This window comes from Poecilia formosa, unplaced genomic scaffold (genome assembly GCF_000485575.1).
Source record: "Poecilia formosa unplaced genomic scaffold, Poecilia_formosa-5.1.2 Scaffold11, whole genome shotgun sequence".
Lineage (NCBI taxonomy): Eukaryota > Metazoa > Chordata > Actinopteri > Cyprinodontiformes > Poeciliidae > Poecilia > Poecilia formosa.
Window position 1 is genome coordinate 1,940,858 of NW_006799950.1, and position 26,683 is coordinate 1,967,540.

General features: G+C 40.1%; 2 protein-coding genes across 3 annotated transcripts in view; one reads left to right on the plus strand and one right to left on the minus strand.

Moving 5' to 3' along the window:
- Positions 1–12,554, plus strand: part of LOC103132182 (protein Dok-7-like) — a 22,252-nt gene extending 9,698 nt beyond the window's left edge. Inside the window, exons 6-12 of one of the 2 annotated variants that reach the window (XM_007543946.2) lie at positions 1,284–1,403; positions 5,059–5,169; positions 6,014–6,873; positions 10,004–10,058; positions 10,260–10,391; positions 10,713–10,922; positions 11,495–12,554. In XM_007543946.2, coding sequence (XP_007544008.1) covers positions 1,284–1,403; positions 5,059–5,169; positions 6,014–6,873; positions 10,004–10,058; positions 10,260–10,391; positions 10,713–10,922; positions 11,495–11,631 — 1,625 coding nt within the window. In that variant the 3' untranslated portion in view covers positions 11,632–12,554. The remainder of the gene's footprint in view (positions 1–1,283; positions 1,404–5,058; positions 5,170–6,013; positions 6,874–10,003; positions 10,059–10,259; positions 10,392–10,712; positions 10,923–11,494) is intronic. The other variant, XM_016666718.1, reaches the window with a different exon arrangement.
- Positions 12,555–12,680: 126 nt separating this feature from the next.
- lrpap1 (low density lipoprotein receptor-related protein associated protein 1) lies at positions 12,681–24,984 on the minus strand. Its single transcript, XM_007543936.2, has 8 exons — positions 24,690–24,984; positions 23,635–23,779; positions 20,959–21,089; positions 20,738–20,858; positions 19,231–19,386; positions 14,971–15,053; positions 14,463–14,639; positions 12,681–13,241 (listed from the first exon to the last, which is right to left on the minus strand). The coding sequence occupies exons 1-8, from the start codon at positions 24,849–24,851 to the stop codon at positions 13,173–13,175; spliced, it is 1,044 nt and encodes a 347-aa protein (XP_007543998.1). The 5' UTR covers positions 24,852–24,984; the 3' UTR covers positions 12,681–13,172.
- Positions 24,985–26,683: the final 1,699 nt, after the last annotated feature.

A 26,683-nucleotide genomic window follows, 5' to 3' on the forward strand; every position in this document is an offset into this window, starting at 1 on the left:
ATATATGTGTGTGTGTGTGTGTGTGTGTGTGTGTGTGTGTGGGTGTGTGTGTGTGTGTGTGTGTGTGTGTGTGGCTAAGAGAAGCACATTTCTCTTAGCCACTCTTCACAATAGAAAAGACCAGAAAACATGCCATTCAAATAAGTCAGATTTTTGATGATCTCCATAATTCAGGCAATGGATGGAAGACAGCAGCCTCTAAACTATGGTTCATCTTCAGCTGAAACTTTGACAAACTACACAAAAGCTCTTTGCATCCTCGTTAGAAAAATTCCCAAACTCTCTGATTGATATGAGATCAATCTACTGTGATAAAAAAAAAATAAATAAATAAATAAATAAATAAAATCCTGATTCATTTGAAGGGTTTTTGTCGATAAGCGTGGAGGCCACATTTGGTGTATTTGTGAGAATAAATCTGTAACCTTGAGCAGAAAACAGACTTTTCCATTGGATATACTTATTATTTTTTCTTTCAGACATCTTATGGTGCTTTTGTTTAAAATGTCTCAATGACATTACCTAAAATGTATTCAGAGTCGGAGCAATGTGTATTAACAGAAGCTATGGTAATCAGATGACGGCTGCTTCTCAAAGAGTCATTACTGGATTGTCTGTTTTGCATTTGCTACGTTTAACTTCTTTCAGGATTCATGTGATTGCCAAAGGGTCTCGCATCATAGATGCGTCTCTTTCGCCGCAGCTAAAACTGGATGTTTCTCTAAATCACTGAGCCTTTTGCTTATGCTGAGCAGTCTCAACATCTCAATAAGCTGAACTAATGAATCAGAGACACTCGCACCACATTAAAGCCGAACGACGATTCAAGTGAGAAACTCAATTACTGAACTCCGAACTTTGAAAACATGTTTCGATCGGCTTTGATGCTATTTCAATCAAAAGTTTACAGCGTGAGATAAAGTTGCTGACTGTAACAGCACCGCCGAAGCATGACTGAGATGTTATTTAAAAAAATAAAACGATTCCCATCTGAGATTCTTTTTTCCATTATAAGCAGCTTTACAAAACCAATGTTTTATGGATATATATTTATCTTTAACTAATCTACAGATTCACTCTCTTCTTTCTTTGATGCACTCCTTCCACACGTCATGATTTCTATTTTGCTTTTGCTCTGTTTATTGTACGTTTCTGTTGCAGTTTGCGCTGTGTGGGCTTCAGCAGACTGACTGCGAGCTCAACCTTTCTGAGGAAGGGCTGCCGCTGGCTCAAAACACAACCTAACCTTCACAAAAACTCCTTTTTATTCATCTGTGTCCCAGGGGCCGGTGTGTTCTTCCTGTCTTGCTCAGAAGGAGAGCAGATCAGTTTCTTATTTGACTGCATCGTCAGAGGAATCTCCCCCAGCCGAGCCCTGCATGGCGTGTCGACCAACCAGCCAGGTGAGCGATAAATTATCTCCTACATAAAAAGAACACAAATTAGTAAGGATGAAAATAAACTGGTCCAAAATTTATGAGCAAGATGAGAAATGAGAAATTTCTAGAAAGAACTGTTAGCAATAGTTCTCAAAAGCAGTTCTTCCACATTTAATTCATTGTACAATTACATAGAGAATTTAAAAAAATCTATTTTGGGGTAATTGTAAACGCCAAACTGTGTATGAGGCCCTCAGAGGACTTTCCTTTGGGAGCTCACTTCCAGGTGCACCCATCATCATAATTATACATTTAGGAGAGTCAAGCAAAAATAAAACAAACAAACAGACAAACAAAAGCTGTTCAAAAGCAAACAGGAAAAAAAAAAAAAACAACAAAAAAAAAACATCCCTCCAACTGAACACTAACAAATACACAGGGCTAAAGTGTAAACCATAGGTCAGGCACAGTAAGCAATGGAAGTGATTGAATTAGTAATACATTTGGATTCTGGTGATGTAAATTCAAATTACATTAATGCACATTTGTTAACCTGTTCTGTGCATATTAAACCAGCCTCAGGCCCTAACTAGTTGCAAAGTTTACTTACACATTGGGTCGGCTCTGTGCATGCGCTTAAACTATCTATGTCTTCTTCTGTGGTAATCTTTCAGCATCGTCTCCCACCTTCGTCACCATTTTCTGCCTCTTGGCAGGATCCATGGTAACGCTCTGTGTCCTTTTCTTTTAGGAAATAAAACAATTCCCAGTTTTGTAACGTCATGGTTGTTCCTATATATGAATAAATATTAAGGTGCCATGATGTAAAATTGACTCAAAATGTTTAGTTTTTAGTTTAAGACTGCACATTGTGAGACAACGTTACCACAGCGTTATTTTTTTTACATTTTTCTACTCTGATGTTTTTCTCACTTTAGTTCATCAGCCTCTCATTAAATTAATCAATCAAATTTTATTTGTATAGCACCTTTCAGCACCAAGGCATTTCAAAGTGCTTTACATCATAAAAACACAAAAATACAAAGTCGTAGAACACACAGTCAACAACGTTACATTTTGCCGCTATTACACATCAGATTATTGATTAATGTTTCATGACTTTGTTGCAAGAGCAACATAGTCATGAAACATGTTGCTAAATGCTGAAGGAAATAATTTTCTACCAAAACAACAAACAAACAAACAAAAAAAAAAAAACAGGCTTTTAACAGGGAAACACACTTTTCTGCTAAAGACCTTCAGTCTCTTCGGTATGTGACCTCATGTGTCCTGTGACGGAGGTTTACTGCATGTTCGGTTGCACACATGTAGCATTTGTGTCGAGGCGCCATGCAAACGGAAACACAACCCCCCCGCGTGTCAGCAGGGAGATTAAGGGGTTGTGTTTCTGTGCGTGACTGATGTGCAATTGAAACATATTGTTGATTGCACAGGAGGGGGGCCTCAGGAGCTGATTGACACACTAAGGAGCTCCGTGGTGACGCCAGCACAGATTTAGCACTATGTGTTACAACCAACCTTCCCGAGTTTAAGCGTTTGTAGTGTTTTTGGTGCTAAACTTGCTCTGAGCATCTGTAACGGAGGAGAAATAAACACACAGATGGTTCAATTTGCTCACAAGGTCTCAGGAGGCATTAGGAGTTGTTTTGTTGTCACCCACAAAAACTAAATAGCGACAGAGGAAGTGTTTTCACTTCTTCTTAAAAAAATTTAAGACAAAAAGTACAGTTTTTTTTTTAATCTTTCAATCCAAAATGAGTGCTGAATGTGCTCCGTGTATTTTAAAATGTGTTTTATTCTGCTTGTAATAGATCAACACGGTATCAAACTGCTGCAGGTCAGCATGTGCTTTTCTGCTGATTCTCTCACAACTAAGTTTGGTTTCATGCACATACATTATGTTTAGAATGGTTGCTAAAATGCAAAAGAGGCATTTAACATTGTGAGAGCGAAGCCTTTTTTTTCTTCTTCAGCCAAATAACATGCAGACTTTGCAGGATGATTTTGAAATATTCAGGTGCTTCTCAAACTATTGGAAACGTCATTAAAAAGTTACAGATTTTTGGTACTAACTTCTGAAAGTGAAAGTATATTTACAGATTTATTGTACAATGAGTGAAATATTTCAAATTGCCAGCATTTGCATGGCACTTTATCTAGTCTAAGAATCTATCTAAGTATTTATCTATTCCTTATTTTTATTTTTGATAAGTATAACTGATTATTTATCCCAGCAATTTTGAATATTGTAAAAAAAAAAGATAAAAAGCTGAGCAAACTTCCAAAGAGAGTAAATATTTTTGTTCTAGATTTAAGTGTCAACCCACCTTGAATCAGTGTTCTCTGAGTCCTACATCACGCGGTGCTGAGAATAAGCTATAATTAGCGTTAAGCAGCGAAGTTAGCAGATGTTACCCGACCCCTTTGCATAGCGTAGTGAAGAAAACTGGCATCTGATCTGCAGCAGTAGCTGCCGTCCAGAGGCACAAGATCCAGGAGGCTGATGACACGTACGCTCTGTGACCTGCAGCAGCGTGAGCTCACAGGCACGGCTCAGCATGTGTGTGTGTGTCAGGGATTAGTTGTGTAATTAGTTGGGTTTTACTTCATGTTTTAGTCTAAATTAGATGGTTATTAGTTGGGACATGCTGGTATTTGTCACATTTACACTCAGTGGAGCAATATTTTAGAAGAATGATGTAACTTCTCAACTTTAGCCTTAACTTTATTGAAACACTTAATACATTGGGAAAAAAAAATTGATTTTGTCAAAGAAGGTAAAGCTACACGATCTTGTGGAATCATAGTGATAAAGAGGTAATATGGACTGGAAGGCCACAATATGAATAAAGATAAAAAAACAACATTTGTTATACTGTTGTAATACAGTCTGCAGTGGTAACATTTCATTCTAGTCATTTAAGCTTTTTAAATTGAGCAAAGTGCTGAATATCCTTTCAGTTTTGCTTTAGTGTGGTTGACACATGGCGCTTTGAACATTTTGCTATGCTACAATAAATTAGTTTTTTTTATGTATATTTCACGTGAGACCAACATGAATTAGTGTATAACTGTGATGTGAAAGAAAAAAAAGACTCCATGGTTTTCAAAAAAAAAAATGTAGTCCAGTCGTGTTCTGCTCCCCTGAGTCAACACTTATCTAGCAGCTTTGCATATCTGGAGACTGAAGTTTCTCCCATCCTGGCATCCCGCCTTCATCTCAGAGTCAACATGAAGTTTCCCATCTCACCACAGATTATTAACTGGATTTAGGTCTGGACTTTGACTGGGGAACTGTGCTTTGATTTCAATCATTCCTTTGTGTTTGGTGAAGCTAATTTTCCAGAAGGTGAACTTTGAACCCAGTCCCAGACGTTTTTGCAGCTTCTAACCCAGCAGCTACCAACTGTGGTCTTCCTGCCTCTGTTTGATGAATCCCTGCCCCCAAACACATGAATCAAATGGCTTCATTACCTCCTCTGCATGCAGTCCTGTTGTGCAGAGGTCTGGTGATGAGCTGTTCATTTGCTTCAGGTGTGTAGAGAAGCATCTAAAAAAAATAAATAATAAAAAAATCACCCAAAGACCAGAGTGAGTTGTCCTGTATCAGTTGGAGCTTTCTTCTCATTATTCTTTTGTTCTTTTGCTGCATAAACAGCAGGTCGGGATGCGGACCCCGCCTCCGCAGAGAAACGGATCAGCCAGGAGACCTGCGAGCTGGAGAAGAGACTCAGCATGTTGTCTCAGTGCAGTCTGGCCAGCAGCTCATGTAAGTCCTGCTGTAAACCTTCCCTTTGGGTTTTAAACCAACAGCTCATGAGCTGTTTTGGAGCTTAGGATGCAACTCTGACATTCATACCGTTCTACATATCGCTAATCCATTCATCATCTGTCCATCCGCAGACTGTGGAGACGTTTTTGTCTGAATTATGTGTGTGTTAGTCATCTGAAGACGTCCTGCAATTAATTTGCACTGATTGTCTCTGGAGACGCAGTGAAAGTTTAGGGGGTAAATTATAAATCAGTGCAGCAAATGACGGCAGTTCTAGTTTCTTTTTTCTAACCTATCCTGTCTGTTGTTGTTGTACTTTGTTTTTGTGTCAAGGTGAGGCCCAACAGATTTACTTCCACAAGCGGAGCCTTATGGCTTTTGCTATGATGGGCTACTTGATGAAACTTAAAATAGAAATTTCTTTGAGTTTATCTGAAATGTAATGGACAAAGAAAAGAAGAAAATAATTAAAAGGAAAGGAGACAGAAGGAGGGGAAAGAAAGAAGCACAGAGGGAGAACACAAGTCAAAACCTTGAAGTCTCCCTCTAGACCTGCAGAAAGTGGAAATAAAAACCAAGAAACCACAACTACAAACATATGTACATATAAAAATAACTGTACATGGCAATGCAAAATGTACTTAGCGGAAAATGCAGCCCAACTGAGAGTGCATCCGATAAACAGCTGAATCTGAACACCGGAGGGTGTGTAAATGACAAGAGTTGAACTTCATTCTGCAGGATCAGTCATTTGAAAACAGCATCAGTGTTTACTTTTCTCTCAGTCGGTGTGGTTACCCACCTCTTCATCTAAACCTGTTGGCTTTCTTCTCCTCTCCAGCCTCCACTTACAGCTGCAGCACGTCTGTTGCCGGGGACGACCACAGCTTCTCCAGCTCCTCATCCAGCCAGTCGGATGCAAGTTACGGACACAGGTTTCCGTTCTGGGTGGAGCCCTCGGTCAGATCCCACCTTTCCAACGAGATGTCGTCGAGCTCCTCCACGCTGAAGGCTTTGACCCGGTCAGACGACAGACTGTACGGCGCTGCCAGGGACGGCTCAGGGAGCCATCAGTCTTCTGTGCAGCGCCAACCTCGGGGGCTTAATGACTGCGACCGCCAGAGCTCCTTAGACAGTGGGATTGGAATAGCGACAGGCAGTCAGTCATCGTATTCTGGGAGCTATTCTTCATGCAACGGGAGTCTGGACATGGCCAGCCAAGGAGGAGGAGCAGCAGGAGGAGGAGAAGACGATGAGTCAGTGATCAGCCCTCCTGCTCCTTTCAGTCCCCCTTCTTCACCTCCTCCAATGCCTCCTTCATCACCTTTTCAGCCCACGGTCGTTCCGGAGCGCACGTGCCCATCCAGGTGCGCCTCCCAAGCATCTCGCAGACACAGCACCGAGTACCAGATCCCCAGCCTGCTCAGACAGTGGTATGACACCCCCAGGAGTCTTCTTCAGGCCCTGACGCTGAGGGAACCGTCCGCACAGAAAGCCCCACTAGACCTGGGAGGCAAGGCCTGCGCCGGTCAGGAACAGATGTTAATGAGAGGTCCCAGTAAGCTGAGGGCTCAGTGTCAGTGGATGAAGCAGTGCTCACACTCCTGGGGCAGTGAGAGGGCGCCACCTGTGGACAGTGAAGGAGGGTCCACACCCGGGGGCCAGGCGGCCTCAAGCAGCTCGGTTCCAGCAGAAACGCAGGTACCAGGAGGCTCGAACTTTCTCATTTTCTCCTTCTGAGATCCGCTTTGCCACTAAACGATGAAACGGAGCCAGCCGTTTATTTCTTAGGACGTTAATTAAAAAAAAAAGGAGAACCAGGTAGATGAGGCGGAGATTGCTTCTCAAGAGACGCTGCGAAATTAACACGAGTAAGCCTGGATAGAAAAAGAAAATCATAAAAAGCCATTTAAACTACTTCTATATATCTTCATTTGCATTCACCATTTTCCTTACACATCACAATAACACGGTGCCTTGGACAATTATTGAACTTTTTCCACGTTTTGTCACATTGCAATCACAAACTTTAGTGCATTTAATTGGAATATTTGCATGATGGTTGGAATTAAATGCATTCATTTGAAAGAAAAATATGCTATACTGCATATTTTAAAAGTGTTTGACAAACCACAGTCTGAAACACGCGTAGTGCATTTGTATTCAGCCCCTCTGACTCAATACGTTGGTCTGGTCTCTACCAATCCAACCCAGTCTTAAGTCTTCTGCTGCCTCTAACCAGTTTTCTTTCAGGATTATGCCGCATTTAGCTCCGTTGATCTCTGATGAGCTTCCCTTTTATTGCAAAAAAATCCCTCTTACTCCTGTTGCACTACACGGGTGCTCAAAATCTCACGAGTTAAAGACATACGAGACTCGGGTCTTATAACCAGAGTTGAAGAAGCCTTTGAGATAAGAGAAGAAAATCTTTGAGTAACAAGAAATAACAGCGAGCTGCTTTTTGTTCTAAATTCAAAATAACAAAAAGTCATTTGTTTACATTCAACAAGCTAAATCCTTAAATTGAACAACAGTGACCTTTCTTGAAGTTTTAACTGAATTGTTTTGATACAAGTAGGAATGGAAGCTAAAATGCTATCATCACTAAAGACGACCATCACCTACACTCCCTGCAGCCAGTTCAATATCAGATTCAATAAGTTCAAACATCAGATCAGCTGCAAGAAAACTAAAGGAGTAAACATGAGATAAAACATCTTGTAGGTGGTGGAGTGCATGTTAAAGCAACGTGGGCAGCATTTAGTTAGATACAGAGTGTCGAAGTAGTCCCAGCGCTCCAAAACCCCCCCCAGAAACACAGATTACATGTTATCTGCTGTGAGGAAACAGGGGCGACTCTTTGGTGTCAATCTGCTGTCTGATTTCAGGTCGGGATAAGAAATGCATGAGGAAAGAGACGGGGACTGGCAAATATTTGCGTTTCCTGACTTGATAGCCTGTCTCTTAGTCTACATGTCTGTCCTGCTTCCAGGGATGTTTGATTCTCACACTAAAAGTTTGGACATACAACTATCAGGTCCGAATGACTTTGGATGTCTTTGGTCAGAGAACTGTGGGTAGAGACACATGCTGAGTAGATCCAAGCTCCGCACAGAGGTGACAGTAAAACAAAGCCAAGTATTTTTAATGCTCTGAGGTAACTGAGCTGAAGCACAGAAGCAAGAGGCCTATTATTATTAGTGTAGGTGTCCATCACCAGCCCGCCTGCTGGTCCGTGTTGTTTTCTCTTTCATATGTTTGTCTGAAACCTGAAAAGCTCCCGGACGACATCCCCCGCGCTGCGGCTAATTAATTCTCCGCTGGGTTTGTGGACAGACGCTTCTTCTTGTTGCCGAGAAAACTCATCAGAGCGGAAGCGCGGCGAGTTTTTTTAATTAATTAATTTCCCCCCCTAATCATTTGTGTGAACGTGCGTTTTCTGTTTGTTAAACCGAACATGTGTGAGGAGAAGCAAAAGGTGACTGATGGAGTAAATGAGAGGTGATGAAACTGCCAGAAAGTCCTGCCGAATGAAACACGGATGACTTTTCTTTGTTTCTCGTTCCTCAAGTGTCAGATCTTTGTCAGAATGAAACAAACCTTCGCATCCCGACTCCGTAAGCGGCGTACAGTCTCTAAAGACAAACTGTGACACATGATGTAACTGAAGACCTGGCTGGTTGCCTTATTACAGGCTGTGGGGAGGAGAAAATGGTGAAACTGGCTCGCTGTCAGACACTTCTCCAGGAGTGGGCTGCCACCCTTTTGTCTCCCGTCTGCCACCTCTGAAGCGCCGCCTCTCAACTCTGTAGCATCCTCTCTTCTTCACCTCCTGCCCTCCTCTTCCTCACTGTTGCTCCTCTATTAATTCATTTTGAAGCCTCTTTGTCTGCAGCAGTTGTCTCCCTCCTACTGTCCGTCTAGCCGACTGAGTATGAGGAAAAAACAATTTACTGCCTCGACTAAAGTGCTCGTCTGTCTGCTCTGTTTGGTTTATATTACATTACACCACAGCTTCAAAGAGTGTAAAAAAAAAAAGCTCTGATAAGTAATCACCCTAAATGATGATGAAAGATGCTCTTGCACGTCGTTCAGCCTGTACTTCAGGCCTCTGACTCATCATCATTATTTACTTCGTTTCAGACAGAATATATGAGCCACATAAAAACAACAACAAAAAAAAACTCAACACAAAGTTAAAAAAGCTTTTCTGCAGAGGCTCAAACACCATCGAGTCCATCAAGTGGAAAAGTATCGCATTAGTCCAGTCTTTTTTTTAATGTTTCCTGAATGGTATCATACCCTGAGACAAAACTAAGATGATGATGCTGCCGTCATTACGTCTCGTGGTGGGCGACGTATGGGGTTTGTAAATGGGGGCCCGGCCACAAGCTAATGGCATTCAGGGGCCGTGGCGTGGAAACATTTGGGAACCTTGTATCTAACAAACCTTGGACGCCTTCAAAGAACAACTGGATCCATTAACTCAGATTAAATTACTCAAAACAAGTATTCTCTGTCTACTGAAGAGAGTACTTCAAATGGCATTTGGTTTCTGTGGATTTTAATTTGGGGCATCAGAGTAGAGGGGTTGAATACAGCTGCACACTTTTCAGATGATCTGTAATAACATTTTGAAAGTGATATGTTGTTGAATTTCATTTAGGGTAATCAACAACATGTGGCATACAAAAGTGTATGCCACACTTTTGAGATTTTTATTTGTAAAACAATGGAAATTGTCTTTTACTTTGCCGTTGATGGCATGATGCGTGTTTCTCCCAATTTCTTCTAACATGCTTTTCTTTTCATCTCAATCCATTTCTTCTAGGAACATGGCTCCTTATTAACAGATCTTTCTTCTGTCTTTTCTACCAAGACACAAGGTGCGTAGCATGAACTGCAAGACAAATATTTTCCCGTTTATGTACTCTAACATATTTACTTGTTTTTGATTATATTAAGAGAAAAGATTTTTTTTTAAAAGCTGCACTTCATTTTAATAAAACCTTCTATTATTTCATGGCTGTGTTCAATGACCTCAATCCAAAATGGATGTCACAAACTGTTGACAAACTCTCGTGCAGGAGAGAAACTCGGAGACGGTGAGGGCGTTGAGGTCAAAGGTCTGGATAGGATGTCGTCTGGTTCACCACCGTCAGCTCCTCCTCCACTTCCTCCCCTAACGCTTAGTACGCTCAGAACGATATCAGCATGTGGTGAGTAAAAAGTCTTTTTTTTTTTTTGGTTAAATGGAAATATTTTTTGTGTTAATTTTCTGAAATAAAATACTGAGTTCAGGGTCAGAGACAGCTTGAGGAGCTGAAATAGAGCTGCTGCTTCCCTGCATTGAAAGGAGTCGGTTTATGTGATTCGGACATTTGATCAGGGATTGATCAGATGTTACTCTGGGAGTTTCCAGAGGAAGTTGGAGAGCATGTCTGGGTCGTCGTTCCCCCCCCGACTTACTACATCTACAACCCAATCTTTAATAAGTTAATTATTAACGATGCAAACTTTGTTTACATGTTTTTCTTCAGCTGTGTTCCCGTCCGTCCGAGAATCTCATCCGTCTCCATCCGCTGGCCTTCACAGAGACTACGGTGGGAACTACATTAACATCCCGTCTACTGCCCTTCAGGCCACGACCACAGAGCTGCTGTACTTGCAGCTGAACCTGCACAGCTCAGCTCACAAGTCCAGTCCATTCAGAGCTGTGAGACATGACCTCCTGCAGCTCTATAGGCACAGTAAGAACAAAACAAATCACTGCTTTTTGTCTTCTTTTCTTTTTCTCCCCTTTTCCTGGATGCACATTGTCGCTCCTGGCTTTTCCTGCAAAGCATTACCGCATGTGGATGTTAATTGATTATTGATTTGTTAGGAAATGTCAGCTGCAGTAAAGCAGATTGCCAACTGCATTGTGCCCTCGCTATTTTATACAAGAACCCTAAACTCCATTTACATCAACATCTCATTGATTAAAAGTGCATAAATACATGCTAAAGATACATGCTAATTAAGTTAAATTAGCAAGGGACACATGAAGAAATTTAATACTCTTTTAATAGCAAAAGTGAAAATTTATTTTTACTATTTAAAGTGAAAAAACAACATTTACAACAGGTGAAACTATACGCAATAATTCAGAAGTCATTTAAAAAACAACAACACAGAAATGGAAAATTTATTTCCTAAGTACCAGAACAGAAGTCCAGCCTAATCAAGTGTCAACAAATGTGTGTTTCTCTAAATTTGTCTGTCAATAAGTTAAAGGATGTTGTGTGAAATGACACCCAAACATTCCCCCCCCCCTCCCCAGAAGATGACTCCATTAGGTACGCCCACCTCGACATCGCTGCCATGGAAACAGCTCAGAGAGTGGGGGCGGAGCATGTTCAGGGCAGAGAGGACAGGCTGACTCAGCTGGAGAGCAGGTGGCGAGGGCCACCCAACTGACTCTGCGACGCCCAACTCCAAAAGCACTTCAGAGAGGTTTTCCACCGCAGCCCGCTCCCAGTCGGTCGGACCGATCGCTGCTGCACTTACACACACCCACAGGTTCACCGGCGCAGTTGTTTCCACAAGCAATTCATTCCACTACAAGCAAGAAAATGTGTGTGGGAGGTCTTTCTGCTGCTGTCGTCTTGTAAAGTGCAACTTGTTTTTAAATTAGTGTTTGACAGAAATTTGACTGCATGGCACTTAACTTAAGGAACTGAGTTTTGTTCAGTTTTTTTTTTTTTTTTTAAACACAAGGTTGGCATATTTGTAAAAAACTGACTTAATTAGGAAGGAACGGCACCAAAGTCGTGGTTGATTTAGACAAACAAAAGCAGGGTGCCATGATGTGTTGAGCTGAGATGACATTTATAAACAGCCGCCGTCTGAGTTTGCAGCAGGATGTGATCTCACGATGAGATCAAGCCCTCCTCGTTGCGCTGAAACCAACAATCGACTGTAAAGAGTCCCAACTCGCCGAGCTATCATTCCGCATCAAAGTGGCGAAGCGTTCGATTGAAATAAGCGGCTTAAAGTTGGATCCCCGGTGCAAATGACATTAATCCGAGCCCATGTGGCCCGAGCAGGACACGGCTGAGCAATCAGCCGGTCGCTGACGTTATTCATCACAGCAATCAATGGTTCTGCTGCAGTGGCTCTCGGAGGGGAGCCGCTGCTGAAGGGGGTGGGGGGTGGGGTAAGCGCAATTTGGGTTTCAGCTGCTCCTGCTTTCTAACATAAGAAGCGATTCAATATTTGGCAAATTCAAATTACAGCTACACTTTTCTACCTAATGTCTCAGTGGAAGAAAAAAACAAGATGTGTCATGAACATATAATAATGTTACTTCTGTAGGGCTTGTAAATATTAGCTGCTTCTTTGTTTACCAAAAAAAGAAAAAAAAAACTTCTTTACTAGAGATTATATATTTTTAAAACCTCAATTGTGCATATTGGCATGTTTTTTTTTTGTGAATATTAAAGATTAACTGGTTGTTCTCTACATTTTTGATCATTTTTAATACTTTTGCATCATTTCAATAAACCGACCTACAACTGCTAAAAGTAGTGGCAGCACAAACACCAGTCTTAATATTTAATTTTCACAATTGATTACAGACAAATGCAGAAAAACGCAACATTGTTGCCCTTATTTCACCAACCAGATCTGGCAGAAGTAAAGGAGTAGTGCCACATTTTCAGCTTTAGGTACCAAAACTGGTTTTCCACATTTGCTTCATTTATCATACAATTACAACAGAAAATTTTAGTAATTATTTCATTAGTAACTCATTTCATTTGATCAGTTTACTAAAAAAGTGAATGTTTGTCCGTCTGATCTGCAAACTTTGTATAAATCATTCATTCATTCAGCCAGTCACACAGTAAAAAAGAAAACCTCCCGTGTCGTATTTTTCAGTAGCCGACAGGAATGATTCCCACCGTTCAAGCAGGGTGCAGTTCCATGATCCTCCAGTGGTGGCGATCAGGAGCCGAGCCTCACAGCTCGTTGTGCTGCAGACCCTGACGGGAGATCTTATTGGACAAGTCCTGCATGTGTTTCTTCATCTGAAATCAGAGGCACACATTGGGCACACCTATTTTCAGGACATGACTAATTATCAAAATAAGATGTTGAATTTTCAGAACTTGGATCAAATAAAACCAGTTTAAACACCACAACACCAATGCTTTCACTCAGAGCCCAAACTTCCAATTACAGCTTTCATGGGTCTCTGCATGTTTTCCACCAGCATTGCTGTTGGGTACAGAGGATCATCTAATTAGTACCTCATTAAGCAGAATGATGTATGCTTGTAATGGAGTACATACGCTGGAATACAATGATCTCATTCATGTAGCGACGTTTATTACAGACAAGGCTACATTGGTCTATTTTTCTGGAGCCAACGATAAAGATTATAGTGAGTATTCTTAAACCTCTGTAGTTTATAATGTCCAGCAGGAGGCGACTTATTTAGTTGCAAAATTAGTCAAAATAATGCAGTTTGGTGACAAAAATCATCAGACCAGAAGGTAACGTTTGGTTAATCACATCCGTTTCTATAAAGTCTGGGAATTAAAATGTCAATATTTTAGCAAAACTACACCCACAGTATTAAAAAGGACAAGTTTTTCTACTGTGACTGCTGACGGGCAACCTGAGGGACTCTGGTGGGAAACGGCCCCCTGCGGTTCACATGGATGCTACTCTGATGCTGCTTTGGACCCAAATATGGGTTACAGCAAGTTACATTTGGAAACTTTTAAAATTTAACACACCGTTTGAGCTTTCAGACATTACTTATCTATTTTTTATGTTTTTTGGTTTTTTAGGTTTATTCCAGATCTCTTGTTTGAGATGAAAGATTTTACCTTGAAGTTTTGTGTCATTTCTTTTTAGTAGCTTGGTTTTATAGAAGGCTACATAATTTAGTTTCATCTGTGTTTTTATTTTAACTCCTAAGAAGATAAAACGACAAAAATTTCATTTTAAAGGGAATAAAATGTTTTATAAAGCCATCAGTTTTGTTATTGATAGAGAAAAAGCACAGATTATTGATTTTAGGGACCTTTTTCCTGCTTTGTCATCTCGACCTTATAAAACTGAGTCTGTTTTTTTTAAGCTTTGCAAGCTGAATTAAAGGTATTAAATTCAGGAATCCTGAGTGAGTTTATCGTAATAAACACGCTTGAAACAAAAGGTTTATAAAGCATACATCAGATACAACGGTTCTGACTGCAGGGGTTCAAGAACTTCTCTTTATTTTATTGAAGATCCTGTCTTACCTTGTAGCCCATCTCTCTGGTCTTCTCAGAGAGTGTGTTGTACTTCTCCTGGCTCCTCCTGATGTGCTCTTTGTCTCCCAGAGACTCAACATGTCTCAGCTTCTGGTGAGACAACTCCAGCTGCTCCTGGTAGTGGCTGTGCTTCTCCACCTTGGTCTCAAAGTGATGCAGCTCCTCCTGAATGAGCGGAGAGAAGAAGGATATGAACTGAGCAGAGCAGAGCGAGTTCGCCTTCAATTACATGGAGAGTGGAGCTGATAAACCCTTGAAGCAGCGGATGAAGCAGAAATGTCACTGCAAACTCAAGCTGAATGTAGCCCTGTGATCCATCTGATCTTGGCTTCGATACAAAGTGAAGGGCAAACTAATCCTGCTCCTACCAAAGCAGCACTCGAGTTAAAAGTTTAACCTCTCGAGTTAAAATGAACGGGGGGTTGGAAAGTTTCTACTAAGAGGCAGACTGACAAAATCCTCACAAAGCAACCTCGGTAAGTGCTGTGAGCCTCACCTTGAGAGACTCCAGCTCATCTTTGCTGAGGTTTGCCCTCTTTGCAGCCTCCCACAGTTCAATCACACGCGGCTCCCGAAACACTGCAGAGCAACGACACACACAGAAAGGTGAGGAGAGAAACTAAGGAGACGGTTTGGAGCCACAACGGCTCTGAAACAGAGACAAGTGATGTTTTAATGCGACAAAACAACGTAGCTCACTTCTCACTTGTTCTTCACATCAACAATGAAGGAACAGCGTTTCCAAATACTCTCCAACTCAAAAATTCAGACATTAACTGAATAAAATAGAAAAGTAAAATTTCTGTCCATTTTCCAGTGCAAATATTAAAATGAACTGTTAATTTACAATGCTGGGATAAAAGCATCATCTCAAATGATCAAAATTAATTATATCGTTAATGGGGAAATAAAAGTTAATGGGAAAAGATGTTGCCATTTTAATAGTACACTGTCTCTGAAGTAGAATATGGAGATGAACTGATCAGGTAAACTCAACTCTTGTTGATCAAAAACGATAATTTAGGTTGTAGAAATATGTTATTAGGGGTTCTGATGGTGTTTAGACCTGCAGAGAAGGCCTTTCTGCATTTAGGTAGAAATTACTTTTACAAACAGAATACCTCATGTAAATAAGCCAGGTATCGGTTTTGTAAAACATAGCAGCAGTGAACGGAAGCAGTTGAAAGTCTCGAAAATCTCAGTGTCCACGGTTGCCTCAGTAATTTGCCTGCTGAGTGGCTGTGAGAGCGCTCTCTTGTGGCTGAGGCAGGAACCATGTTGTCCCCATTCAATCACCTTCTATTATTATGAGAAGATTCATCATGACAGTGATGACCAGAAAACGATCCACAGTCTGTTTGCTGAAGGTCGTCATTCTCTGCAGTTCTAGACGACGTGCAACTTTACGTTTTGATTATTTATGGCTCCTACTTTTAAGGTTTGTTTTAAGGAATTCTGGTGATTAAATATTTCTTTATAATAAGAACTCATAGCTTTATGGGCAGCCAGGCTTCAAGTAATACATCAGGTTTCCTGCTGATGAAAGGGATTAACATTTCCCTCAATATCACCTCCAGATACTCCAGGACAATGAAGCTCAAGTTACTGCTGGTGGCTGTACAAAGTGTAAAGTGCTTTATTATCCTAAATGTATTTTTAATGTTCTATATAACTTCCACTATTGAGACTATATTGCAAGCAGCCATTTATTCTTCTCAGCCGTAAAGCATAAAAGGATTTCATTATTTTACTAGAGACAAAACTGATCAATCAAGATCAGAATCTGAGGAGTTTTCTCTTTATCGGTTCTGATCAATGACTGGCAGGTCAAATTTAACGATTTACAACTAAGAACTTGTTCCAGTTTTAGTGAATAAATATATCAGGATGTACTTCAGTGCACTCCGTTTTCAGTTTAATGAAAAGGGCGATAAAGGTTAGCCATGTATGCTGCGGTTTATAGATGCAGATCATTTCTTCATTCCTTCAATTTATGCCAGATTCAAACTGCTGCCAAGCTACCTGCAGGACATATTTACTACAACAGCAATAGAAAATAGTGAATAAATTTAGTTGTTGAATTAAAACTGTATTGGGAATGTCTCCACTGTGGTGCTAAGGGAAGAAAAAAAACACTCATAATTAATTAGAATAGAAGCTAATTGATAAACAGCGCTGCGTAAATTATGTAGCGCCCTCTCACTTGCTCCCCACCTTCCTCCGTCTCTCTACGCACTCCTCGTAAACATGCTGTTGCAGTAAAATGGAGATTATATTTTAAAAATGTCAGAAGGAAATAGAGTCCCGTCTGTGTTTATTTGGATACAGACCAGGATCCATGTGGTCACTCAGGACGCATTTAAAACCAGATCTGAACGAGGCATTTCGAGCAGGACGCCTCAAATCCAACAACTCAGTACTGATGTTGCTGCCTGGCCTCAACGAACCTTTGTAATACCAGACATTGTTATGTTGTGTTTTTTTTGTTTATTGTAGTATTGGTGGCTTGTATGCTTGTAACGTCATAATGTGGATTAAATTGAAGTCACTCTGAAGGCCCAGGTACCAAATGCCCAAAACTGTACTAAATGTTGCAACAGTTTTACCGTAATTCTTTAATCACACCTTTTCTCACATGCTGCTATTCGCCAGTGTTTTTATATCCCTGGGTTCATTATTGGCCCCTAGCTTCTGCTTTCCTTCTCCTCACAGAGTGCCATATAAATCTAGACCTTTTGCTATTTGTGATTTTCTAAAAAGGCACATTGTATTCCGTACTGATGACAGAGAATGGGAACCTTGGGCTACGTTCTTGACTGCTTTGTGCTCAGTCTGTTCCTTTCACACTTTTTTTTTTTTTTTTTTATACATATTTTCCCCATCTTTGGGCTGAAACCCCAAACGACTGAAAAGGAAACATTTCAAGCTTGTTAATAAGACAAAAAAAATTAATAAATACAACAACATTTTTGATGGTTTAAAGCAATAAAACTTGAGGCCAGATGGAGGAACTAAAGAGGACATCATTGTGACAATGTCCTTGTTTTATATGTAACCAATCTTAAAATCTTATTAGATTTTCATCACTTTTACAAGCTAGCACAGAGAAATAGAAAAATTATGATCATACAGGAAGCTTGGTGCTTTTCACCCAGTACTACAATAAAAGTTTCATGACTCAGATAAGACCAACCTGCAGTTGGTCTTCAAAGCTCATTAGAAATCCAGGAGTATCTAAGAATTACATTACAGAAAAGTAAGACCTTTATTTTAAAACCCATCAGAGCTTTTGTTTTCAAACACCAACAGAGTCACTCTTTTTCACACCTGGTTTAGGTAAATTAGTAATGCGGAATCTAGTTTTATAAATACAAACTAATGAAAAATAGAACAGCCTTATTTCCAAAGGAAACAATCCTCTCATCACCAGTCTACTGCAGAAATTTAACTGCAATTTAACACAAAATGTTATTAAGTTTTGAAGGTCCAACATGACTCTTTTGTTGATCACTGGTTTAGGGATTTGAAATCTACTTGCGCAATAATCCGTGAAGACCTGAACTCCTATTTTGTCACATTTTTTAAGCCTCACATAATCACCGATTTAGGCTCATTAGGGATTTGGATCCTTATTTAGTTGCAATAACATTAAAATAGGAAGAGACTTACTCCATGTCCCTGGTTGTCATGGCGATTCTCACATTTTTCCCCATAAGGGATCAGAGAGAGAAAGCAGTACCTCAGTTCATCTCGTCAAGACAAACAAAAAGATGCAAAGACTCAAACCCTGAGTGACACTAAGGTCTGATACATGTTCATGGAAATGTTTATACTTATACACCCTTTTTTTCTGTAGAAGATATAAATCCACACTACAAAAGAGGATTCTCACTGAAAATAAACCAGATTATATTGGCTGAACCAAGTGAAACTCCCTGTGCTCTGGAGGGAACCGACGTAAAACTAAGTCCTAAAACCCTGACCGACACTCCTGAAAGTAGACTGACGTTCTTATTAACGTCACACTAATGATGTTTGCAGGTTGTAGCATGGGGGCAAATTAAACTTAAATTGTTAAAAGAAATAATCCTCATCAAAGCTGCACAAAATAAGTTTGTGCACATGACTCTGTTCAAAGGCTGTCCGTCCATTTCTTTGGCAAACGTCAATAAAGTTAATAAAATAAACTTTTTCATTTTATTATGGATTTATGCAGAAGTGCTTTCCAAGGCTACTCAGTCACCTTGAATCAAAGGCTTGGACTGAGTTTTCTGTGCACACTTCTTCGCTTTAACAAAACAAGAGGAGAAGAAAGAAAATACTGACCAACGTAGAATGGGACACGAGACCAGAACTACAACAGCAAAGACCTTCACCCAAAGTAGCCATCAGGCAACTGGAGCTTGCAAAGAAAAAAAACTACAATGGGTTCTGTGAGAAGAGGATGGATGAAAAAGCTGCAAATCTTAAGGGGAAAAAAAAAAGAAAACGCTAACTGGAACAAGGACATACTGATTTACGTCAATGCTAGAACTTAGCTCTGAAAGCAGTTTTAAAAAAAAAAACCCTCAGTCGTTTCCTATTGAAAACCAAATTAAACTTCAACTAAAAGCCAAAAAAAAAAAAAACAACAAACCCATTTGTGTGACGCCTATAGCGTATTACCTTTCCAGAAGAGCGTTACTATGATTACAAGTCTCTGTGAATAAAGAGTCGGGGTAAATGAGAAGCGAGATGCGTTTCGCTTCCTCCTCACCGCTGTCTTGAGAGAAACCCTCGTGGCTGATTTTGCGGAGGCGCTCGAAGCCGTGGTTGAGGTCTCTCATTTTCTCCTTCAGCTCCGTGTGCTTCTGCTGCAGCAGGTGCTCTTTGGTGTCGCCCTCCATGGGGGAGATCACGTTTTTGTGAATTTCTAAAGAGAGGGCAGGAGACAAGTGGGGGAGAGGAGGTGTTTGGGAGCGAGGCCAAGAAGAGAAAGAAACAACAGAGGGATGGAAATTAAAGCAAACGAGCGTTTGATGGGAGTTTTTGCAGAAGCTCTGAAATAGCCTTGAAAGACAATTGGTCTGATCTTGTGATATTAAAATCAATTCCTCTGTAAGAGTCGTGAGTCACCTATAAGTCTGGACTTACTGACTATCGCCGTCAGGTTATGAGATTCCCCGTCCGTCTCATCTTCAAGGAGGAAAAACTCAAACAAAGGCCATAATAATAATAGCAGCTGACATTTGGATCAAAAAGAGAAAAAAAGGGCAAACAAAATGAAAATCAAGGAACAGACAGACAGTGAGCAGACAAAGTGGTGAGATAGAGCCTCAGGCCCTGCAGGCAACATGTGATTGGCTCAATATTTAAATGCATCAGACAAGCAGAAAAAAAAAAACCTCCGGCTTGTCTTGCAGCGACATAGATGCTGTGGAGATTTAAAAAAAAAAAAGAAAAGGAAACGGCAGCAAAGTGTCAGTCCAGCCCAAAAGAGATACTGCGCCCATCCAGATGAAACACTGTGGGCGACTGCCAGCTCTCCTTAAATCCCTCAGTTTGACATGATGAGCAGTGACAGAGTAAAGAGCGGCGGACGGGAACCTGTCCTGCCTGATACCTGCCACCGGACCGCAGAGCTCAACGAGAAGCTTAGAACTCCAAAGGTCCATAAAATCAGTGCTACGCAGCCACACCAGGGTCCAAATCAATTTGAGTTTACAGCAACTAACATTCACTGTCAAACAGGTTGCATGGGTTAACATGGTTCTGATCAGCTGGCTGAACAAAGGCTACTGCACTAATCATTTACTTACACAATAAAGAAATCTGTTAATTGAAAATAATACTGATTTAAAAAAAAAGACACAAAGAGCTGGTTTGGAAAGTGTTGTTAGCTTGACATTTTACAATTACAAGTGATAATCTATTGACTGCATGTCTGCCATGTAGCCTGTTATGGCTGAAAAGAAAGCAAACAGCCCTACTTATTATCCAGATAATATAAACTTTTCTTCCTTTTGCTCTGTAAAGAGCAAAAAAAGCACAATGTCCTATGCAAAGCATACATTAAAAACTAGTTTTTGCTGAAGTCTGCAAATCAAAATAAATACATTTTATGATACTACTATCATTGTATTAACATATTTTCAAAATTTTTAATTTGTGTGTAAATAATCAAGGTTGTCATGCCATGACAGCCTCAAACTGGTGAGCACAGACGAAGTGCCAATCAGAGCAGAACGGACTGCAGCTTGTTTCAGTAGAAACGTTTAGCTCACCCTCGGTCCTGCTGACTGTGTCCATCAGGATGTTGTACTCGTGGATCTTGTCTTTGTGATGCTGGAATTCCCTCTTCAAGCTCTGCAGCTCTTCGTTAGAGAACTTCCCAGAGCTCTTGGCCTGTTGGTAGAAGAGAACAGAGAGGAGCGCGCTTCAAAAGTTACCGAGAAGAGTTTTTTCTGCGTCGTCTTTCCTCTCTCCTTTGCATCCGAGCACAAACCTTGTTCCAGAGTTTGTCCAGTTTGGGATCGTCGAACACATCGCCGTCTTTGGCCTCGTGGTCTTTCAGGGAGTTGGTCTCCATCGGCCTCATGTCCCGTTTCCCATCCATGCCATACTTGGCCAGGATCACTGCATAACAAAAGCAGGATGGTATAATTATAATCTGTGGTCCACAACCACACCGTTTGCCTTGCAAAAATGGCGGCAGCAGCAGAGTTTGTTGTTGGGGAATGACAGCATAAAGTGAATCTGATTTGCATGTCCATTAGTTAACCTTTTGACATAAAGGCATTCAATCCAAACAAAGACAGTGAACATTTTTAAAATAACAGCAAAGAAGAATCTGTAATGAAGGGTTAAGCATCATAAACTTTTGTCATTATACTGACAACACCTTGAGGTGGGCGTTTAAAAAAAATGCTTGTGTTTCATGGAACATTAAAAGAAACTTAAAATTCAACATTATAGAGAGAAAAAAACCCATTTACTTGAATATTCACGAGCAAAACCTTACTTACAAACTAATAATCCATAAAAAATCTAATCATGAAACATTATGTTTTCTTCTGCTCTGAATGTAACAAACAGTGTTGCCACCTATTTTATACTCCTGCAGTCTATAAAGTTGAACTTTAGTCCCTCAGAAAGTGTACGCTCACTTTTCTATTCCAGTAAAATGGGTTTCAGCAGCTTATTCAGCAACATCTTAGCACTCTTATAAGCCGTCATTGTGACATATTAACCTGTAATGCATCAAGCTGGGACTCAGGGTTGTTTTATCTTTTCAATAAACAGAACAGAAGTAGTAGTATAATATTATATGGAGCCGATGGACTTCTGTACTTCTGCACTTCTTTGAGATGCTGTTTTTGACTCAATCGACGAGTCCAAACAGTAAACAAGATTTTATTCTTCCAGTGAGTTTTACAAGAGGTGCTGCATAATAAGACAAATAAATATGTTTAAATGAATAAAAAAAGAGCTAAAGAAGTCATGGCTTAGATGAATGTTTGCAGGAGCTCTTTGTTAAAAAAAATAAAATAAAATAAAATAAATAAATATTGGCCAGCAAAAGGAGAGAGAGTTGGTGGCTGGAGCTCTCCACCACTGAGAGTAACGAGGAGCTTCGATCTTCAATCTTTAGACATTTTGATCTACAATAGTTGTGTAAAATGTGGACAAATTAAAGTGCTTACACAATAAATATAAGAGTATATTGCACAGGCTGACAAAATCTGTTTTACCCAGTCTTAACATTTCACAGCACGTCCCTTTTGTTTTGTTGTTGTTTTTTTTTTTTCTTTTTGGTTTACGTAAGATCAAGAAAGCCAAGCAGGATGGGATTCAAAATCACCTTTGGAACAAATAGCAGTGATTCTAAACAGGGTTTGGACCAATAATGCTTGTCGACCGACTGGAATTCAAACCTTGATTCAGTCACTGATTAACCTTCTTCAGGTTTCCTTCTCAACACTGGCCAAATTCCTTACAAAAAAAAAAAAGAAAAAAGAAAAAGCCAGTAAAGAGAAATGTGTGCAGCCTGCTCACATAAGAGATGATTCTGCAGCTCCTGCAATTGCTATAAGTTGGCTGGATAAATAATATCCATGCATGTTGTTACTCTTAGTAAATAATTTTGAGAATTTTCTTTATCCCTTATTTGAAGTAACAATTAACTGTTAAATGTGTGATCATTTTTGTAGATCAGTATTTAAGAGGGTCTGTCTCGTTTTTCGCACCTAAATATTTTACATCCTCAAATTCATTTTTGTGTCAGCCAAAGAAAGCTTTGGTAAATATATATAAATAAATAAAATTGTTTTCAAATTATTATTTTATTTGTAAAAGGGGAAAAAACCTAAGCAACCCAACATTGCTCTTTGTAAAAAAATATAATTAACAAATTCACAGACCTTTGAATCTGGAAAGGGTCACAGAGCAATTTCAAAGGACTTGAGACTAATTGGAGTAACTAAAAAAAACAAATTATTTCCTAATCTGATAATCTGTTCATTGGATAATTGTGTTTTGGTAATAAATTGAAAGAAAAAACAGAAAAACAGTGTGTTGACAAATCAAATATTTAGATAAATTATTTACATTTTTTTGTTGTAGTCATGAAACCTGTATCTCCTCATGCTGATGATCAAGAACTGCATGCTGCACTAAAATTAATCTCTAAATTTTGCATGTTTTTTGGTATCTAATGCTCTGAAAATCACCATTTATAGCAAGAGTGTTTCAGCGATTTGTTGCGTGTGAAAATCGAGTTAAATGGGATCACTGGAGAGGGTATGGCGTCTTGTTTGTGAGCTGCTGCCAGAGGTGCTACAGGGAAGAGGGCGTCCACCTGCTGCTCGTGGCAGAAAGCATCAGATACTTGTGTGGGCGGCTGCTTCATCACCTGCAGTTTAGCAGGAGAACATCCTTTCATGCGCTTGTACATCAGCTCCTGTTTCTGTCCTAACTTGATTAAGCATTTCTTGGTAAATTTAAATCTGCCCCACGCTCAACTCCCCTGCACAGGATTATGTCGGCGTGAACTGTCCATATTTTTTATCGGTTTTAAATACTGTCAATGGTGTTGAACTATGAATATACATTTGAATTTCTTGAAAACAAAATAAATGGAAAAAAAGAACAGACTTATTTTCTCCATTTAGGCTGTTCTCACCGTTAAAGTTGCGCCTGAGCTGGGCTTCTTTCTCCCCGTTCTCATCCAAGCCTTCCACCTTCATTTTTTTCCACTGCAGCTCATCTTTTTCCTGAATCTTTAGGTCGCTGTGCAGCTCGGCCTGTCGCACTGCTGTCAGCTGCATCTGTCAACACAAAAGGAGCAGAAAATGACGGATTACTCTGAAAGGAAGAGGAGAAGTGTGTCTGCTCAGTTACTACTTTTAATGTTCCATCAGTCCAGAAAGAAACTGTGAAAGAAGCAATAAAAAACCCAAAGTGTATGACATATACAGTTTGGTTTTATTGTCCTTTCTTCTAAATACACCTTGTGAACAAACTACGCCATCATCCCACTTCTGCATCTGTTTCACCACCGCTTTGAGAATATGAACAACAGGTTGGAAAGCTGAACAATCTCCTCTCCCCTCCCTAACAGGATGCCGTACTTTCCCACCGGAAGACGTCAGCCCCGGCTGCGTCTCCAGAACCACCACCACCACAATGAGAACTGGAGCACCTCATGGTTGTGTACTCAGTCTACTGCTAATCATGGCCATACACTGCTTAAACCTGATGATGCTCATCATCAGGGTCGCTAATGAGGAGACACTACGGCGGATCTCATCCGTAAGATTGACAGATCAGCCTAGCGCTGTCAGTTGACTGTGAACGATGTAAAACAGATGACAGTCAACTTTAATAACACCACCAGGACACCGCTGAACAGTACAACTCCTCTGTGGATGCTCCTTAACCATTTAACACTATGTCAATGTCAAACTAAGGCGTGTGCTAATTTGGCTGAGCATGTCATTCTGATTCCCCCTTTGTCACAACGCTAAAATTAGCTTTGAAGCCTTTTCACTATTCATTCATTATTAAACAGTTTGTGATTCTTGAGACCGCTGTACTCTCAGCTGTGAGATCTACGGGCAAAAATAATACGTCAGGTTTAAGCTCTTTCAATATTTATTCATTTCCACGAGAACACAGAAATGTGTTGCTTTATCAGGACTGCAGATAGCAACTTATTCTGTCTTGAGGTACACTTACCCGTTTGGCTTTCTCCCACACCTGGTTGAGTTTAGCTATCCTGAACTCCGCTGTCTGCCCATCGCCATCACTCTGCGTGGGCTCGTTCACCTGCCGAGAGTATTTCCCAGCCATGACACCCACACTGAGACAAAGCGCCGTCACCAAACATTGCAGCCTCATCTTTAAGAGCAGCTACACGCCAAAAAGAACAACAAAGAGGCTAAAACTGCAATCACAGAGCACAACAAACAGTGTTATTGTAGCTCACGCCAGCACACAGTCACGTGTTCAACTAGAGGTGGGATTTGTCTCTAAGTAGAACTCTGGGATATGTAGTTTTATCTTTCCCGCTTTCTGGGACTGGTGAAACGGTCCAAACCCTGTATTGACTACAATTCCCAAGATGCCGTGGGGTCCTGTTGCCAAGCAACGAAGCAGCTTAAATTATGTGAGCGAATGGTAAGCCTCCACGCGTTTACACCGCTGGATGCTGCTCACATCTTTCAACGGACTACAAAATGACAGTTTTTCATTAATTTTTAAGGAGAAGTAAACTATGAAGTCTAACTGAGTCCATAAAGCAATGTTAGAAAGCAATACAACTTTTATGTTGTATTGCTTTGAACATTGATGTTCGTGGTGTTATGCACAGCGAACATCATTTCCAGATATAGCTAGTAAAAAAGAGTAAGGGAGATGAATTTATTTAGCTTTTTTATCACGTAAATTAAATACTATTTGTTATCTATTGTATTTTTTGAATTTACTTGTTTTAAATTTCCACACCTTCTTAAATATAAACACCACCAACAACAACAACAAAAACAGGGTTTAGTGGTCATTCCTGTAGAACTATCATATTCATTTTTTAATCTAGTATCAGTTTAAGTGTATAATTTTCCTCCATATTGTAGCAGATGTAATTTTAAATGGAGCAAAATGGTTTTCCATTTGCATTATGAGAACTATTCATCTCTCGTCTTTAAATATTTTATCTTTATCACATAAAAAAAAAAAAAAAGCTTTGGAGCGCTGAAACAAAGATGAGCTAGGATGAAAAAAAATGCTAAGCCATCATAAATCTGGAAAGGCCACATGGAGTAGATAATGCAATACTCTCACTTATGATTGATATCATTCATTTCTCATCTGAGACAACCAGGGTAATTACATTTTCTTAGACACAAAATAGGAGAAATATTTATATAACTGGTTTTCCGACGGAGTTGTTTGTGCAGCATCCATGCCAATACACCACAAGACTCAACCTAAACCCAGTTAAACCTAACATCAAATTTGAAAAACATGAGAGAAAGGACAAGAGACAGGCTGATGGAAAGATGTTATATTGTTATTCTCTGCCTCAATGAAATTGTTTTGGATTGTAATACCAATAAATTTGATTCAGCTCAAGCTGAATCAAAGTGAAGTGTGTGCGAGGAAGATCAAAGTAGAAGGCGATTAATGGATCTGTGGCATTCTATGTTGCACAAATTCACATAAATCATTTATAGGACCAAAACAAATCACATCATCTTCCTCAGTAATTTTAAATCAGCAGTCCATCATAAAGCTTTTTCTCAAGATCTACTCAATGTAAAAGATCTAATGACTTTGTTGAAAAGAATGCAACCATAACAAGGGAAATTACTGTCAATACAGAGAGAGGACATCAAATCTGCGACTTCATAAAAAGAGGGAACAACAAAAAACAAACAGCAGCCAGGGCTATGAAACAGTACGAGGTTTTTATTTTAGAGAAAGAGTTTCCTCATGTTCATCCCTGTCCCTGCTGGTTTTTATCACCCAGTTTTAATAGCGATGTTCAATTCAATGTGCAAACAGCTCCAGATGCTATCTCAGCTGTCTTGATCTTCCCGACCCCACATCCTTCCGACCAACCTCTGTCTTTGTTCAGTCTCTGCTTACGGCTCCTTCGTGAAAGCAGCTTTCTGCTTTAATGAGCAGGAGCGTCGGCCAGAGATCTGCGGCTGATGGAGCCGTGCCTAATG